Consider the following 18793-nt stretch of genomic DNA (forward strand, 5'->3'; position numbering starts at 1 on the left):
ATATGTATATATACGTATAAATACACGTATACATATATACATATGTATGTACATATACATACATACATATACATACCGTTAAAGTATTTTTAGAGAACAGTTAAGCAATATTTACAAAAATAATTCAGTACTTTTACTCAGCACTTCTACTGCCAGGAATTTATCCTGTGTGTACTTGTACAGCAAGGTGTGTGTATGAGGATGTCATTGCAGTATTACTTTAAAAATTTTTTTTTTCAACGTTTATTTATTTTTGGGACAGAGAGAGACAGAGCATGAACGGGGGAGGGGCAGAGAGAGAGGGAGACACAGAATCGGAAACAGGCTCCAGGCTCCGAGCCATCAGCCCAGAGCCTGACGCGGGGCTCGAACTCACGGACCGCGAGATCGTGACCTGGCTGAAGTCGGACGCTTAACCGACTGCGCCACCCAGGCGCCCCTGCAGTATTACTTTTAATAGCAAAAAAAAAAACCCCTCTAAAACCTAGTAACCACATAAATATCATCTTGCACTGATAAAGAATGATGTGACGATAAAGGCCTTTTCAAAACTCAGATTATTCTTGCCCTCAGAATGTTTTCCATAGGTTTTGTTGTTGTTTTTGTTTTTCTTTCATTGATGCTGTAGCTTTTCTTACCTGCGAGTATCTTTTTGGTTTTATTTTCTTTTACTTTTTTCATTGTATATAAACATATAGAAAAATAAAAACTAAATCAGATGCCTCTCATACCTAGTTTTCTAATTCTTAGAATCAGTAGGGTTTTGATGCTAAAGCACTCAGAGCAATATTATTCATTGTTCATTTGTCTCATGAGAATCCGATGTAAATCATATAATGGAGAAGTGACATTTTACATGAGAAAAATGTTGGCTGTACCCTAGTTATAGTGAAATTCTTGAAATGGAAATACCTGTCACCTTTAATATCTTTAATTTAGTATCTTTAATATCTCTATATTTTTTATTCTTTTAAACAGTTCGTTTCCCTGAAGATCTTGAGAATGACATTAGAACTTTCTTTCCTGAATATACCCATCAACTCTTTGGGGATGAGTAAGTAACATAGTAAGATGTTTGCCAAATTAGTATGGCCAAAAAAAAACCAACACTTTTTTTTTTTTTAAGATCTAGAAATCAGACTTTATTTTCTTTGTTGTTTTTTATGTAATTTATTTAAAATATACATTAGAATGGCATTTTTGACATTGAGACACCAGTTTACTATATAATACTTATCACAGAGTACTTTAGAGGCATTCTCTCATTTAATTCTCGCAGCTGTTTAGCGATGGTATTACTAGTCATTACACTGTACATTGGTGGAATTGGGTAGTTGCTTAAGGACATCTGACTGGCCAAAGTTCGCATTCAGGCAGTCTGACTGTGAAGCCCGTATTCGTAACTACTACTTTTTTCTTCCTCTTGCTATGCTATATTGCTTTTAGTACAAAATATACTCTCCTAAAGCTGGAAAGCTCAAGTTGTTCTTCGATGATGAGTAAGCAGTTTATTTATTTACAGAGAAATTTATTTTTGAAAGCAATGTTAAAGATATAACCTAGGATATTCAGCACAATTCCTTAGTTTCTTATAGCTTCATTACATTATATAGCCAGTTACCATTTTTTTTAACTTTTGATTTTGAAAAAAACTTCAGATTTGCAGAAAATTATAAGAATAGTACTCTTATATCCTTTAAAATCTAGATTCCCCAGTTACCATTTAGTTATATTTGCTTTAATCGTTCACTGCTATATAGATCTATTGGTATGTTGTTGAACCATTTGAGGGTTGGTTGCAGATGTATCTTGATCCCTTACTCCTAAATTCTTTATAATGTATTTCCTAAAAGCAAGGACAGTAACCATAGAATTATCAAAACTCAGGAAATTTAACATTGCTGTAATACTATTTTCTAATATATCATCCACAGTCCAAATTTTGCCAATTGGTTTCCAGTAATTCTTTTTAACAATTTTCTTCATTCTGGATCCAATCCAGAGTCATATATTGCATTTAGTTTAGGCTCCTTTAATCTGAAACAGTTCCCCAGCCTTTTTGTTTTTCATGATATCACGTTTTTGTGGGTTATAGGCTAGTTTTATAAACTTTAATTTTGGATTAGTTTGATTTTTCTTCATGATTAAATTCAGATATTGTGCATTTTTGTAGTACCTTAACAGAAGTTGTGCGTGTCCTTAGTCTGTCACAATCAGAAAGCCCATGATGTCAGTTTGTTCCATAACTTGTTAACTTAGTTTAGAGGTGCTTGTCAGCTTTCTCCACTGTAAGGTTTTTTCCTTTATTATGTAATCTGTGGGGAGATACTCTGAGACTGAAAATATACTTTTCCCTATCAGTCTTTTTCACCCAGTAGTTTTAAATCCATCGATGATTCTTGCCTGAATTGGTATTTTACTGTGATTATAAAATAGTGATTCTCTAACTTTGTCATACCTTCTACATTTATTAGTTGGCATTCTGTAAGGAAGAGCTCTTTTTTTTCCCCTTAAGTATTTCTTTGTGTATATCAGAAGAGACTCAAGGATTCTTCTTTTTTAATCCAATGAGTTATAATCCATTACTGTTATTGTGACACTCAAATTACCCCATTTCAAATGGGCTTTTGAATCCTTTTGATATATCATCATCATTTTGGGGACACTTTACCTTCTGATATGGAGATTCATCGTATACTTTTTCCAGTGTTTCTGGAGTCAGCCATTTTCCTAAGGAACCCTGGTTTGTTGTAGGAAGAAAGCGTGTTTTGATATAGTTGACATTTAAAATATTTCCCTTCATGGCTGTTTTACCTATGTGTTATTTCAGCATTGTCCACATATTTATTTAATGTGGTTTTTGTTTTTAAAGTATACTGATCTTAAGAGAAAGAGAGCATGCTAGTAAAGGAGGAGCAGAGAGAGAGGGAGAGAGAATCCCAAACAGGTTCTGCACTGCCAGTGCAGAGCCTGATGCAGGGCTCAAACTCACGAATGGTGAGATCATGACCTGTGCTGAAATTGAGTCGGATGCTTAACCAACTGAGCCACCCAGGTGCCCCTCATGTGTTTTGAAATTGACAGATGTCTCTTCATTGACAAATTTCCTCAGAAGTTTTCATTATTAATGTATCAGATTAGGCATTTTATGTGCTATTAAATAGTAATAATTGTATTTTATTATGTATTGATTCATGCCAAAATTTGAGTCTTTTGTATTTCAAATAGGTTTTATTTTATTATAAAAAGAGGAATGTTTTCTTTCTGGATTTCTATTTTTAAGGAGCTATTTTTTTTATTCTCTTCCTATTACTGCTATTTAAAATCTCTTCCTTTGGTGCATAGGATCTAGTCTACATATGATGCTTCTTAATAGTATTCTGTACATTCATTCTGTTTTGCATGTCATTAAAAATGCATACTCCTAAGTTAGATGACAGATAATTATGACCATGTCTTATGACTCAGGTATGACCTTGATACTACTATCATTGCCATTCCATTTTATAAACATAACTTTCAGAGTCCTGGAATGGACACTGCTAATACTTTATTTTGGTAGTCTAGACAGAAATCTGGAAATGGCACTGCTTCTTCCAGGCACTCTTCTTCAGAATTCACTTAAAAAAAGAAAAGCTTTATTGAGATATAATTTACTATATAGTTGATCTACTTTTTAAAACATTTTTTAATGCTTATTCATTTTGAGAAAGAGAGCACAACCAGGGAGGGACAGAAAGAGAGGGAGACACAGAATCCGAAGCAGGCTCCAGGCTCCAGGCTCCGAACAGTCAGCTTAGAGCCTGACGTGGGGCCCGAACTCACAAACTGTGAGATCGTGACCTGAGCTGAAGTCAGATGCTTAACTGAACTTGAGCCACCCAGGCGCCCCTGTATTTAAAGTATACAGCTCAATGATTTTTAGCATAATGAGTGTTGTGTAGTCATCTTCACAATCAGTTTTAGAATATTTTTGTCATTCCTCCCAAATTCCCATAACCAGTTAGCAGTCATGCTCTTTTTCCCCATTACTCTCCCCAGCCCTAGGCAATCATTAATCTACTTTCTGTCTCTGTAGCTTTACCTATTCTGAATATTTTTTATTTATTTTTATTTTTTATTTTTTAATGTTTATTTTTGAGACAGAGAGAGACAGAACATGAACGGGGGAGGGGCAGAGAGAGGGAGACACAGAATCGGAAGCAGGCTCCAGGCTCTGAGCCATCAGCCCAGAGCCCGACGCGGGGCTCGAACTCACAAACCGTGAGATTGTGACCTGAGCTGAAGTCAGACGCTCAACCGACTGAGCCACCCAGGCGCCCCTACCTATTCTGAATATTTTAGATTCAGATTTTGGAAGACTCTTTTTAGAGAATATCAAGGCGTAGATGGATTTCAGGGAGCAGGATTGGAAAAATAGCAGCCCCAGATCTGCTTTCTGAGTTCATACAGGGGTGTAATTAGGTGCTTTCACCACTCTCAGCAGCTCTGGTATCTTGATGATAGAAGCAGGTGGTAAATTGGAGGCAAGACTGGGCCAAAGCTACATGTTAGCTGCTTGCCTAGCCAGGTACCAGTTTAATACCACTTGTGTCTGATTTGAAATGCTCTCTGGTACTAGTAATAATAGCAGCAGCTGCAACAGTAGCAGTAACATCTGACACTTATTACTACTTGTATAATGTGTTAGTCAACATTATGAGCAGTTTACAGGTATTAACTTCCTCATTCAACCCAAACAACATCCCGAAGGTAGGTGCTGTTATTTTCTCTTATTTTTTTTAAAGATTTGATTTTTATGTAATCTCTGCACCCAGTGTGGGCTCAAACTTATAACCCCGAGATCAAGAGTTGTATGCTTCACCTACTAAGCCACCCAGGCGCCCCTCTCATTTTATAAATGAGGAAAGCTGAGACAGTTTCTTTTTTTTTCAACGTTTTTTTTTTTTATTTATTTTTGGGACAGAGAGAGACACAGAGCATGAACGGGCAAGGGGCAGAGAGAGAGGGAGACACAGAATTGGAAACAGGCTCCAGGCTCTGAGCCATCAGCCCAGAGCCCGATGCGGGGCTCGAACTCACGGACCGCGAGATCGTGACCTGGCTGAAGTCGGACGCTTAACCGACTGCGCCACCCAGGCGCCCCAACTGAGACAGTTTCATTACAAATACTTGTTTCTTTTTAAAACAGGTGTAGTTTAAAATCTTGAAACTACCCATAAAGTTAAACTTGTTTATATGGATGGTTAATACTTGGTAATGACTTTGCAAGATTCTTTCTGGGGTCTCAGATTATTGATATTTTTTTCCTTTTCAGTGAAACTGCTTTTGGTTACAAGGGTCTGAAGATCCTGTTATACTATATTGCTGGTAGCCTGTCAACAATGTTCCGTGTTGAATATGCGTCTAAAGTTGATGAGAACTTTGACTGTGTAGAGGTAAGAACAAAAATGAATTTATCTTTAACTCTGCTTTCCATTTGAGTATAAAGCAGGTTTTAAAATTTAAAGGTTTGAGGGAGGAGAGAATCTGTTATATAGTAGCTTTGAAACCACATATTCAATCTTTAGTTATGGATGTGATTGCCTGCTTATCATGGCAGTTAACGTTTGATCATGATCCTTAGCCTGATCTTTTTCCTGAGTGGTCCTTCTCTATAAAAATGTTCACTCTTATGATCATAGTTGTATTTTGTTTACCAAATACAATTCTGGCCACTAGAATTAGAAGAAGCAAGGAACAGATTCTCCACTGGAGCCTCTGGAGGGAGTGTGGCCCTGTTGACACCTGAGTTTAGCTCAGTGATACGGTTTTTAGACTTTGCCTCAAGGCTGTGAAAGAATAAGTTTCTGTTGTTTTAAGCCTCCAAGTTTGTGGTAGTTTGTTATAGCAGCCACCGGAAACTAATATAGATTTTCATACCAGGAAGTGGGGTGCTACTGCAACAAATAACTAAAACTCTAGAAATGTCTTTGGAAATAGGTAATGGGTAGAAACTGGAAGAATTTTAAGGTATGTGATAGAAAAAGCATTGACTCCCTTGAAAAGACTGTTGGTAGAAATATGGACATTAAAGGCATTGCTAGTGAGGGCTCAGAAAAAGTTAGAGGCATGAGAGAGAAAGCCAATATCATCATAGAGAATAATGTACCATCACAAACAGTACATTGGGAGAAATAGGAATGTTGAAGGTGCCTCTGTTGAGTCAGAAGGAAAGGAGGAACATGTTATTAGAAAATGAAGGAAAGGAGATAGATATTTGTTATATAGTGCCAGAAAGCCTAGCTGAATTGTGTCCTACACTTACATAGAAAGAATTTATAAGCAGTGAACTTGGATATTTAGCTGAGGAGATTTCCAAGCAAAGGGTTGAAGTTGTGGCCTGGTTTCTTGCGGCTTATTATAAATGTGGGAGGAAAGGGAGAGATTGTGAGAAGAACCGTAAAGCATAAAAGATCCACGACTTGATGATTTGGGAGACTCTTAGCCTATCCAGGTTGCAGAAGACACGGAAGTTAGGAGATTCATTGTTAGGAAAGCGTGCTGTGGAGAGAAAGCTGAAAGCATGGCTAGATAACTTTTTACTCTTGCTGAAGAGATTAGGCATGTGACTCTTGTATCTCCTCAGTAATCTCAGCAAAAGCCAGGAATAGAGATTGAGTAGAGATCAAGTCCTTTGTAGGACCATCTTGTCTAATGGCATGAACCCTCATGGCATACATAGGTGACCTAGAAGGGTTTTGAGAGTGTTATATCAGCAGAAACACTGCCAGTGTGGACTAACAGGATGAGGAAAGGCAAATGAATTTTCTAAATTCTATAGGTAGGAAACAAGCTGATAACACTACTCAGCTGCGAACATGTACTTCCCTTCGAGAAAAAGGAGTAAGACCCAGAGGGTAGAGCTGCAGGCCACAGTATCCCCAAGTCTTGAAACCTAATGGAATTTGACCTTCTGGATTTTGAAATTGCCTGGTACCAGTGACACCTTTCTTTCTACCATTTCCTTCCTTTTGGAATGGGAAACTCCTTAACTTATCCTGTGCCTGTCCCACTACTGTATTTTAGAAGCAATAACTTGCTTCCTAGTTTCACAGTATCACAGGTGGAAAGGAATTTTGCCTCGTGAAGTATCCTACCCAGAGTCTCACTCATACCTGATTAGATAATGACATTTTGGACTTGAGTTGATGATGGAATGGTTGAAACTTTTGGCAGTGTTGGGATGGGATGAGTGTATTTTGCATGTTTAGGATGGACATGAATCCCTGAGGGACCTTAAGAAAGCTGTATGTGGGGCGCCTGGGTGGCGCAGTCGGTTAAGCGTCCGACTTCAGCCAGGTCACGGTCTCGCGGTCCGGGAGTTCGAGCCCCGCGTCAGGCTCTGGGCTGATGGCTCAGAGCCTGGAGCCTGTTTCCAATTCTGTGTCTCCCTCTCTCTCTGCCCCTCCCCCGTTCATGCTCTGTCTCTCTCTGTCCCAAAAATAAATAAACGTTGAAAAAAAAATTAAAAAAAAAAAAAAAAAAGAAAGCTGTATGTTTTCAGACATCTTGGTGGCTCAGTCAGTTAAGTGTCAAATTCCTGATCTCTGCTCAGGTGAGGTGTAGCCTACTTAGGATTCTGTCTCTCTTCTCTGCCCCTTCCTGGCTCTCTCTCTTTAAATAAATAAATAAAGTTTAAAAAGAAAAGAAAATTATGTGTTTTAGAGTTGTTCTGTTTCTGCGCATTCCTATTTAAACACACTGAATTTTTTTTTTCTTTAAGGTTTTGTTTAAATTCCAGTTACCATACAGTGTAATACTAGTTTTAGGTATACAGTATAGTGACTCAGCACTTCCATACGTTGTCACCCAGGGCTCATTACATGTGTACTCCTTGATCCCCATCACCTGTTTAACCCATCCCCCCCAACTATCTTCCTTCAAGGCATTGAAACTTTTCATGAAGAATTACTTCACAGAAGGGTGCCTGTGCCTGGGTGGCTCAGTCGGTTAAGCGTCCAACTTCTTCCGCTCAGGTCATGATCTTGCGATTCGTGAGTTTGAGCCCCTCATTGGGCTCTGTGCTGACAGCTCGGAGCCTGGAGCCTGCTTCGGATTCTGTGTCTCCCTCTCTCTCTGCCCCTCCCCTGCGCGCTCTCTCTCTCTCTCTCTCTCTCTCTGTCTCTCAAAAATAAACATTAAAAAAAATTAAAACGAATTATTTCACAGAGTTGAGTTTTTTAAATGAAATGCCATTTTTGTCGCTGAATCACATTTACAAAATTGCAAGTTGCATTCTTATTTTTTAAAAAAAGGTTTTTTGGGGCGCCTGGGTGGCGCAGTCGGTTAAGCGTCTGACTTCAGCCAGGTCAAGATCTCACGGTCCGTGAGTTCGAGCCCCGCGTCAGGCTCTGGGCTGATGGCTCAGAGCCTGGAGCCTATTTCCGATTCTGTGTCTCCCTCTCTCTCTGCCCCTCCCCCGTTCATGCTCTGTCTCTCTCTGTCCCAAAAATAAATAAACGTTGAAAAAAAAATTAAAAAAAAAATAAATAAAGGTTTTTTTAATGTTTATTTTTGAGAGAGACAGAGTGCCACTGGGGGAGGGGCAGATTAGCAATTAAACCAACTTTTTCAAGGTTTTAAATGGACTTTAAACTTCTGACTTAAATCTTTTGCCAATCTCATGCCCCATCTTTTGTTGGCTAAAACCTCTCCATGACTTGGGACTGGTTGATTTGGTTCTTTTTATTGTTTAATTTTTAAAATTTTGTTTCATTGTAAAGGACTTGCCCAAATTCACGCAATGCTGTATAAACTAGCATGTAATATAGACTTATTAAAGTGAAGTTTTTCCCTGATCATATGTTTCTTATTAGATTGTTAAATTCTCAGGCCCAGCTAGATACTCTTATTAAAAATGCAGGTAGTAGTTTCCTTGTGTAGTACAAAATATAATATCATTTGAAGATTTTGGTGGTGGTGTTTTTTTTTTAAAGTTCCAGCTGATAATACTGGATTGATTTCTTCCAAAGGAACTATTGACTTAGTTATTGGTAAATCTTTCAAATACTATTTGCAGTGAAATAGCTATGTATTTGCATTGACTTCTAATTGTCCCATTCTTGAAAACCAGGTTTTTCCATTTAGAAGTGCTGTGTTAGGAGTAAGGAATCAATCTTTTATGGTGTCTTTTTGTAGGATTATTTGCTTCATGATTGAAGATGATTTGTATAAATTACATGTTCAAGCAAAGACTTTTTTCCCCTTATAAAAAAAGAATGGGTAGTGGATGTTGGGGGGATGGGCTTACCTCTTCTTAGTTTGTATTGAGATATCACTATGCCTCTATATTCTTGATGCTATAGTGGCAACAAAACAAAATCATTCCTCTCATGGAGCTTGTATTGTAGCTAGGAGGAACAGTCAGTAAACAAAGAGTTTTGTTTGTATGCTTTGTTTTTTAGATTTCCCTTAACATAATACTCTGTAGGTCCATCCATGTTGTTGCAAATGGCAAGATTTCATTTCTTTATGACTGAGTAATATTCCATTGTATGTGTATTTATATATATCCCATCTTTATCTATTCATTTATCAATGGATACTTACAGTGCTTCACATTTTGGCTGTTGTAAATAATGCTGCAGTGAATACAGGGGTGCATGTGTCTCTTCGAATTTGTGTTTTCATCTTCTTCCGATAAATATCCAGAAGTAGAATTCTGGATTGTATAGTAGTTCTGTTTTTAATTTTTTGAGGAACCTTCATACTGTTTTCCATCGTGGCTGCACCAGTTACATTTCCACCAACAGTTATGAGGGTTCCCTTTTCTCCACTTTTTAGTATGATGTGATCCCACTTGTTTACTTTAGCTTTTGTTGCCCTTGCCTGAGGAGACTAGTCTGAAATCTATTGCTAAAAACAATGTTAAAGAGTTTATTGCCTATGTTTTCTTAAAGGAGTTTTATGGCTTCAAGTCTTAACATTCAAGTCTTTAATCCATTTTGAATTTATTTTTGTATATGGTGTAAGATAGAGGGTCCAGTTTCATTTTTCTGCATGCAGCTGTCCAGTTTTCCCAATGCCATTTATTGGAGAGACTGTCTTTTCCCATTGTTTATTCTTGTCTCCTTTGTCATTGATTAATTGACCATATATGCATGGGTTTATTGTTAGGCTTTCTATTCTATTCCATTGATCTGTTTTTGTGCCAATACCATACTGTTTTAATTACTATAGCTTTGTAGTCTAGTGTGAAATCAGGGAGCATGATACCTCCAGCTTTGTTGTTCTTTCTCAGGATTGCTTTGGCTGTGCAGGGTCTTTTGTGGGTCCATACAAATTTTAGGATTCTTTGTTCTAGTTCTGTGAAAAATGTGGTTGGTATTTTGATGGAGGGTGCATTAATTATAGATTGCTTTGAGTAGTACAAACATGAACACAATATATCTTTCCATTTATTTGTGTTGTCTTCAGTTTCTTTCATCAAGGTCTTACACTTTCCAGAGTCTCCCGCTTTTTCTGAGGTAATTTCATTGCTTTTTAGTGCAAGAGAGTGTAACTAAGATTGCTCAGTCTTGCTAATTGTTAGCATTTCTGGGAAAAGGTTTAGTAGAGAAAGTTGAAATATTTGGGTACAGTTTGTATTATCTGTGAATTTCAATCATCTATTTTATCTTTGTCTTCCACTAATATGGATTGAATTTGAGAGTAGATGAGAGCAAATATTTAAAATTTGCTGGATTCTTTAGCATCTTAAAGAAAATCCTTGTGCACTTCTAAAAATTTAATCTTGAGGAAATGAAAAAATAATCTTTGGTAGACTAATACTTCACTATACTCTTTTTGATAATTTGGACAGTGTTCTTAGTGTGTAATGCTTTTTATAAAATATAAAAAGCTTTCAAATTATATATTGAGATTTCTATCTTAGAATTTTATATATGAGCTTAGGTAGCAAAATACTAATGCAGTATCAATCAACAGGATACCACTTTTGTTTTTCCAGTAGTGAAAAGTTCACACTGTTAACTTCTCTAACAACACTCAGATTTCCAGACATGTTGTCGGGTAATGTAAGATTGAGCAAATTAAGCAGATATGGAAATTTTTTGGCTTGTAGTTTGTAGTAGATCTTAGGTAATCTTAGAATTCTAGTCAATGTTATTAAGTCTGCCACTTTAGCCAAGTAAAGGAGCGCCTACTTAACAGGCCTTTTTAAAATCATTATTTCAAAAATAACTCACCATAGACAAATTTACACAAATGATGCCGTTTAGGATAAGATTCTAACGACGTCATTTGGTTTTCAAATGTGTATAAATACAAATAAGGTGTAAATATATTTACATCATAGCAGACTACCAGTTATTCTCAGGCACATTGCTTTATGCAGTGATGAGGAAAAGCAAAAATTGCTTTCTGGGAAAATCGCATATATATCAAGGTATAGAACATTGGAAGTTGAAATGATCATAATGTGAGATAATGCAATCTAAAACATTTCATCATGACTTACCTAAGAGCTAAATAGTATAATAGTTACCTTTATACTTTCCTTTATATTTATTTATTTAAATTTTTTTTTAAATATTTATTTATTTTTGAGAGACAGAGCATGAGCAGGGGAGGGGCAGAGAGAGAGGGAGACACAGAATCCGAAGCAGGCTCCAGGCTCTGAGGTGTCAGCACAGAGCCTGACATGGGGCTCAAACCCACGAACTGTGAGATCATGACCTGAGCCACAGTCAGACGCTCAACTGACTGAGCCACCTAGGCACCCCCCATACTTTCCTTTTTAAAAAGATATTTCTAAATGTTTGGAAAACATTTTTAAGGCATGTCTTTATTAATACATCAGGTTGTATTCTGGATTCTTGATCTATTCATGAATGCTTAATTTCTTATCTATAAGTACATTTTTTATTTAATTTTAATTGCGGTTTAAAATAATATTCTTGAAAGTAGGGAATTTTTTAGTGATCTTCAGAAATAGAATCGAAGCTTTTAGCAGCAAGCATTGGAACTAAAAGGTTTCAGTTAAGCTTTGATTCTACATGGAATTTAAAAAAGATGAGATGGGGTGCCTGGCTAGCTCAGTCACTGTAGCGTGCAACTCTTGATCCAGGGATTGTGATTTCAAGCCTCATGTTGGGTGTAGAGCCTACTAAAATAAACAAACAAATAAAAATATTAAAAAAATTTTTAAATGATGAGATGGGTTTTTCTTTAATGACGATTTTTATTATCTGGCCAGTAATCCAATATGAAAAATGAATATTTAACTGAACTAAATTAGTAAAGAGTACAGATTTCTAAGACAGGGTGGTTATGGGATATTTTCCTTAAAAGAGTATATTTAGTAGATAAGAGCCATTTGGTTTTATGCGATGTATTTTTTGTAATATATCCGATACATGTTTTTTCTAACCTATTATATGTAATAGATTCCTTGTTTTTAAATTTACTCTTTTATTCTTCTGTAAAAGTTCTTAAATGTTATGAACTTGCCCAGAGCCAAGTATTTATTTGAAGATATTTATTACGGTAAATAGGTATCCCTTGAAGGCTGAACGTTAAACATTAACTCTTTTTCAGCTTTATTGAGCTCAGACCTTTGGGTCTTTCTGTCTTCCACCAGAACTGCTACTTGAAACTTAGTTTCTACGTTTGATGCAAGATATGTGAAGTTATTCGATCATACTTTGCAATGCCTTGTTAAGAAGACAGGATATAGGGAATGTTTTTAAAATTTACAATTATACTATAAATGCTTTGAAGTGTTTTCTTTTAAACTGATAGGTTATAAGCCTTTTTATTTAAAAGTAATATTTCTTGACTTTTTTTTAACTTGGACTAAAATTATACTACTTCACCTGTCACTACTTTGGATTTTAATTGCCATACATCAGACTGCTTAAAACTATTCCTTATTGTTACAGTTTCCTCTTGTACTTATTGAGGTTGTACATATTCTATAAAATATGTTTAAGATGGTTTCTTCACATTAGATGGCACTTTAAACAAAAAATATCAAATGCAGTTTATTTGATCTTGAAGGTGAATGAACTGCAAGGACTGATGTACGCATTACAAATAAGCTGTTGGGCATAATATTGAAGAGCTATGTTTTAAATAATAGCTCTTCTTTTTTTATAGCTATAAACAAGTTATGTATAAATGTTGGTGGTAGCAGAGCATTAAAATAATAAAACTTGTTTGTGATAAACTCCATCCTTGGTTCTCTATCCTAAATTGTAACTGAATGATAATAAAGTGCTATTCATCTGCAGGTGCATTGCTTCTACTTAGTTAAAAGATGGTTGAAAGGACAGGAATTAGTAGCATGTTGTATTAGCCTTTTGTAGTGTATTTTGTCCTAAGCATCTTAATTTCCCTGTTTTGAATGCTAAGTAGCAAGGGTCTTGGTTTAGAACTAATACCCATCATGCATGTAAACGGTATGAAAGAGCTGCTTAGTAAGTTAACACAAAGTGTTCTTGTGTCAGTCCTTGTGGAAATAGATACAATACAAACATTACAGCTGAACTCACGGCAAACTCCATTAAGTAAAAACCTGGCCTCATTGTTCAAGAAAAAGTTTGAATAGAATGCAAGCTCATTTTGTTGAATGTAATGTCAGGCTTTTAGGGACTGTATTGAGGGATAAGGTTTTGTTAAGTTGAGACCAATTCATTAAGTTTTATTGCCTGGTGAGAAGCAGTAATACTTTATTGTAAGACTTCATCAAATATTCATGGTTAAAGAGAAGTAGTAAATGTATTCAATCAAGTGGTCTTTTGGGGTTTTGAAAGGGATTATGAAGTCTGCTCAGCTGATAGTTTTAACATTCATTGAGGTTGTTTAACAAGGGTAATTTTAGTCTCTGAGTTTAATTTTGTTGTCCAGGCTTGTCTCTTTCTACTGTCACAAATCCAAGTCTATAAAATTTGTGTCACATTATAGGGATGAGTGGATAATCTATCCATTCATATAAATTATGTATGTCCTAAGTGGGCATATTTTTTAAATTGTCGTCTTAATATTGAGTTTAGTGTATGAAGGAGTTACGACCTACTTGTTAATGTAAGTTTGCTGTTCGTTTGGTCAGACTGTAGCCTCCCCTTACTACTGCTTGTGATCTTGGATAATATGGTCTCCTTGACACTCATAAAATAATAAGCGGATTTTTGTTTGGGCCAGTTCCAATTGTCCTGAAGGGATATGGTCAGCATTTTCTATATGATGTTAGAAATTTCAGTAGCATTGCCCTCATTGACTTGCACCTGATTTCAGGCTACCTGCCTCTTCTTTTTTACTTCTTTATTATACTTATGTTCATCTCTGATTTGTGTGGTAGTAGTCTCTTGTGCACATGAAACTCATCCTTTCTCATTTCTCCATGTGTCTTCTTCTTTAGTTTAACTGGGAACTTCATTTTTGTGATTTTTGTGGGTTTTGTCCATTTCAAAGAAATTAAGTATAATCAACTCAAAGTCAAATTTGTTATTAATGTTTTCTTATGTCCTTTAACCTCTGTTCCTTAGGCAGACGATGTTGAGGGCAAAATTAGACAAATCATCCCACCTGGATTTTGTACAAACACGAATGACTTTCTCTCTTTGCTGGAAAAAGAAGTCGATTTCAAGCCATTTGGAACCTTACTTCATACATACTCTGTTCTCAGTCCAACAGGAGGGGAAAACTTTACCTTTCAGATATACAAGGTAAAGATAAATCTAAATATTTCTTGGGTGAAAGTACTTCATTTGCCTGAAACCGGTGTGCTGTTTTGTTGTGTTATTTTCAGTGACTCATTCTAAGTTCAGGAAACAAGTTTCAGTCAGCATTAAAAACAAAGATCTATTTTGTGTGTGTGTCTGTGTTCACATCTTAATCTGAGACTTCTAAACATTTTCCCACAGGATAGTTTTGTGTTCTGCAGACTTTCACTTACCTCTGTGATGAGTTTCACCTGACTTTTCCTGGCTTTTTCCCTAGGCTGACATGACATGTAGAGGCTTTCGAGAATATCATGAAAGGCTTCAGACCTTTTTGATGTGGTTTATTGAAACTGCTAGCTTTATTGACGTGGATGATGAAAGATGGCACTACTTTCTAGTGTAAGTACAGTTCTAAAGCAACAGTAGACCTTATTACCTCCACAAAGCCAGCATTTTAATTGTGGCGGCCCAATTATTGGGACAGTATAATGATATTTTTCCCAGGAAAGAAAAACTATTGTTTATGAGGCTTGAGTTTTCCTTCATTATGCTTTCGGAGACCTGGAGAATAGAGCTGAATTAAATGCTGTTGTCCGTTAGGGCCCTGAATGTAGGCTTAAACAGTAAAATGAGCTTTGCCTGTGTTTTCTTTTACTTGCCACCTATTCATCTTTATAATAGGCAAGTGCACTGAAGTGATGTAAAGAGGTCTGATTTATCCAAGTTGCTGCACACCAATTAAGTGAATTGTACATTCAGAACATAGCAGGTGTACCCATTGGGCCCTCACAGAGTAGCTTGCTGACACTGAAAATTCAGTCGGAGAATGGAAAAGAAAATGGACACTGCATGGGAGCGCGACTGTAATTGACCTGCTTGGCTTTCTGTTTTATCTGCAGATTTGAGAAGTATAATAAGGATGGAGCTACGCTCTTTGCGACCGTAGGCTACATGACAGTCTATAATTACTATGTGTACCCAGACAAAACCCGGCCACGTGTAAGGTAATTGGCGGTATAACACGTGCCTTGTCTTTTATTTCAGAAGAAGGAACTGCTGAAGTTTCCAATACTTGTTATAATAGTGTTGATTTGTTTAAAAAAATCGCCATTATTCATTGGCTATGTACTGATTTATTTCATTGTTCCCTTTGAAACAGTGTGGAAGATTAAACCAATTTTGCGTATCTTGATAATTTTTGTATTTCTGGAAGGTTGATTGAAAAAAACCACACTAACTTTAAAATGTTCTTAATGCTATAGTGATTTGCAATTCTTAAACGGATCATGTTATGATATTTTAATTTTAAAATCATTTCTTTACTGTAGTCAGATGCTGATACTGACTCCATTTCAAGGTCAAGGCCATGGTGCTCAACTTCTTGAAACAGTTCATAGATACTACATTGCATCTCCTTCTGTTCTTGATATTACAGGTATGTGAAATTTGATTTGTTACTGAAAGAGCCTTTCTTAAAGAATCTGTTCTTTACTGATTAATTTTATTTTTGTCAAAAAATAACTATTCTGGTTTTTTAAAATTGTTTTTAATGCTTATTTATTTTTGAGGGGGGGGAGGGAGACAGAGAATCCAAAGCAGGATCCATTCTGTCAGTGCAAAGCCCAACATAGGGCTCGAGCCCACAAACCATAAGATCATGACCTGAGTTGAAGTCGGATGCTCAACTGGCTGAGCCACCCAGGCATCACAAAATAACTATTCTGTTTTATTTATTTATTTATTTATTTATTTATTTATTTATTTTAACATTTATTCATTTTTGAGACAGAGACAGAGCATGAATGGGGGAAGGTCAGAGAGAAAGGGAGACACAGAATCCGAAATAGGCTCCAGGCTCTGAGCTGTCAGCACAGAGCCCGACGCAGGGCTTGAACTCACGGACTGCGAGATCGTGACCTGAGCCGAAGTCGGACGCCCAACCGACTGAGCCACCCAGGCGCCCCAACTATTCTGTTTTAAATAGCAGCATTCTCTTGGGGTCTTTTTGGAACTGTGTGAAGATGGCTTATGGTTACATTTTAAATTATACACCTTTGGTGGGATTGGATTATATATCTAAGTAAAGTGCTTTGTGAATTGAACAACTTGAAGATATGAACTGAATATATATTGGGAAATTGTGGTCAGGCATAGGTACTTTGTAAGTGTGGTATGATTTTAGTTGTTCAGTTCATTTGCCCAACCATTGCATTGCTCACAGGCCCTGCTCTAATTTTCACGTAGAGAAAGAATATTCTGAGCCTCACGAAGAAAGAAAAACCTAGGCAAATCGTTCCTGAATAGAATATACTTTTTTTTAATGTTTATTTATTTTTGAGAGAGAGCATGAGAGTGAAGGGGCTGAGGGAGGACAGAAGATCTGAAGCTGGCTCTGCATTAACAGAAGCGAGCCCTATGCAGGGCTCAAACTCATGAACCATGAGATCATGGCCTGAGCTGAATGAAGTCAGACAGGTAACCAACTGAGCCATCCAGGCACCCCTAGAATACACATTAAAAAAATTTTTTTTTTAATGTTTTATTTATTTTAGAGAGAGACCGAGTAAGAGTGGGGGAGGGGCAGAGAGAGAGGGAGACACAGAATCCATGAAGCAGGCTCCAGGCTCCGAGCTGTTAGCACAGAGCCCAACACAGGGCTCGAACCCATGAACCACAAGATCATGATCTGAGCTGAAGTTGGATGCCCAACCGACTGAGCCACCCAGGAGCCCAGAGAATACACATTTCTTAAAACATGTGTTTTATATCCCTAAAATGCACACCTTCACAACAGTAGTTTATAAGGCAAAATGCAGGCCTATTTGTTTTGGATACATCTTTCATTATGAATTAGCCAGCGTCATCATTAGATGGGGTTACAGATGATAGTGTGTAACATGTGAACTACCAAAGAACTGAGTGGCTGGAACATTTATGTTATTGTTATTTTCTTCTCCCTGAGTAACACTGTTTCAGATTTGTTACTCATACAGTTGCTGATTAAACTGAAAGTCACCCCCCCCTTTTTTTCATGAAAAATACTATATCGGATATTCACATCCAAATTAGGTCTTACATTTTATTAATTCTATAATAGTTGGAGTACATTTTTGTTTTTGAAGCTGTAGTACCTAACACATACTAAAATGTTAGTTTTTTAAAAAAACCCTGTTTTGGAATTTTATCAATTTGTTTAAAGATACCAAAAAAAAAAAAGTACTGGATGTGGGACTAACAAAAATATAAGTAGGCTTTTGAAAAAAAAAAAAAAATATATATATATACACACACACGCATACATACACACACACACACACACACACACACACACACACACACACACACACAGGCTAATAGGCAGATTAGTAGTCTTTCATGTAATGTAGGGGTTTCACTTGTCCAGAGTAAACAAAATTAAAGTTACTACAAAACAGATTCTGAATTGATCCTGTAGATTAATAAAAAACTAGAGGGAAAGCATTTGCTTTTAAAAGGGAGTTCCATATTTAAATTATCTTTTCATCTTACTTTTGTGCTACTGTGAAATGGTTTGGAAATTTGGAAGCTAAAGAAGTAACTGCTTAAGTTAGTTTGTATCAAAAGTTATAAATTGTTTAAGTGATACCTTCACTGGCTAAGTGAAAAGTTATAGGGACAATAAAAATGATGACACTTGTTAAATAAGCTGAAAATTATTTGGCTTCTGTTTACTCTATAGAGCTTAGACTTGGTGCTAAACGAAGGGACTTTTTTGGTGATTTTAATCTGGAGACTTAGAGTTCACATAAGTAGTCTTTGTCTTCTCTAGTGGGTAATGTGCCAGCAGGGGTTGTTTCTATGAAGCCTCTTAACCATTTTCTTCTGTCTACTCCAACCAATAAAGTCCTTGATACTTAGCACCAATTAGCAGATAAAGAATTTTATTTCTTAAATCTCAGTGAAGAGTCATCAATAGTGTAGCCTTTATTCATTGCAAACTGAAGTCTCCAGAGAGAAAAGGCTAAACGTGCTAAAGGACTTCTGAATTTGAAAACTAGGTATCAGCTTTTATTTTCAGCGATAACAGTTCTCAGCATTATAAATTACTA

The 18793-nt window shown here is 36.5% G+C and overlaps 1 protein-coding gene across 1 annotated transcript in view; it reads left to right on the forward strand.

Moving 5' to 3' along the window:
- HAT1 (histone acetyltransferase 1) overlaps positions 1-18793 on the forward strand; it is a 57958-nt gene that overhangs the window by 16421 nt on the left and 22744 nt on the right. The window contains exons 3-8 of the mRNA XM_030323709.1: positions 979-1054; positions 5318-5438; positions 14529-14708; positions 14983-15104; positions 15605-15709; positions 16034-16140. Coding sequence (XP_030179569.1) covers positions 979-1054; positions 5318-5438; positions 14529-14708; positions 14983-15104; positions 15605-15709; positions 16034-16140 — 711 coding nt within the window. The remainder of the gene's footprint in view (positions 1-978; positions 1055-5317; positions 5439-14528; positions 14709-14982; positions 15105-15604; positions 15710-16033; positions 16141-18793) is intronic.

This window comes from Lynx canadensis, chromosome C1 (assembly GCF_007474595.2).
Source record: "Lynx canadensis isolate LIC74 chromosome C1, mLynCan4.pri.v2, whole genome shotgun sequence".
NCBI classification, from domain to species: domain Eukaryota; kingdom Metazoa; phylum Chordata; class Mammalia; order Carnivora; family Felidae; genus Lynx; species Lynx canadensis.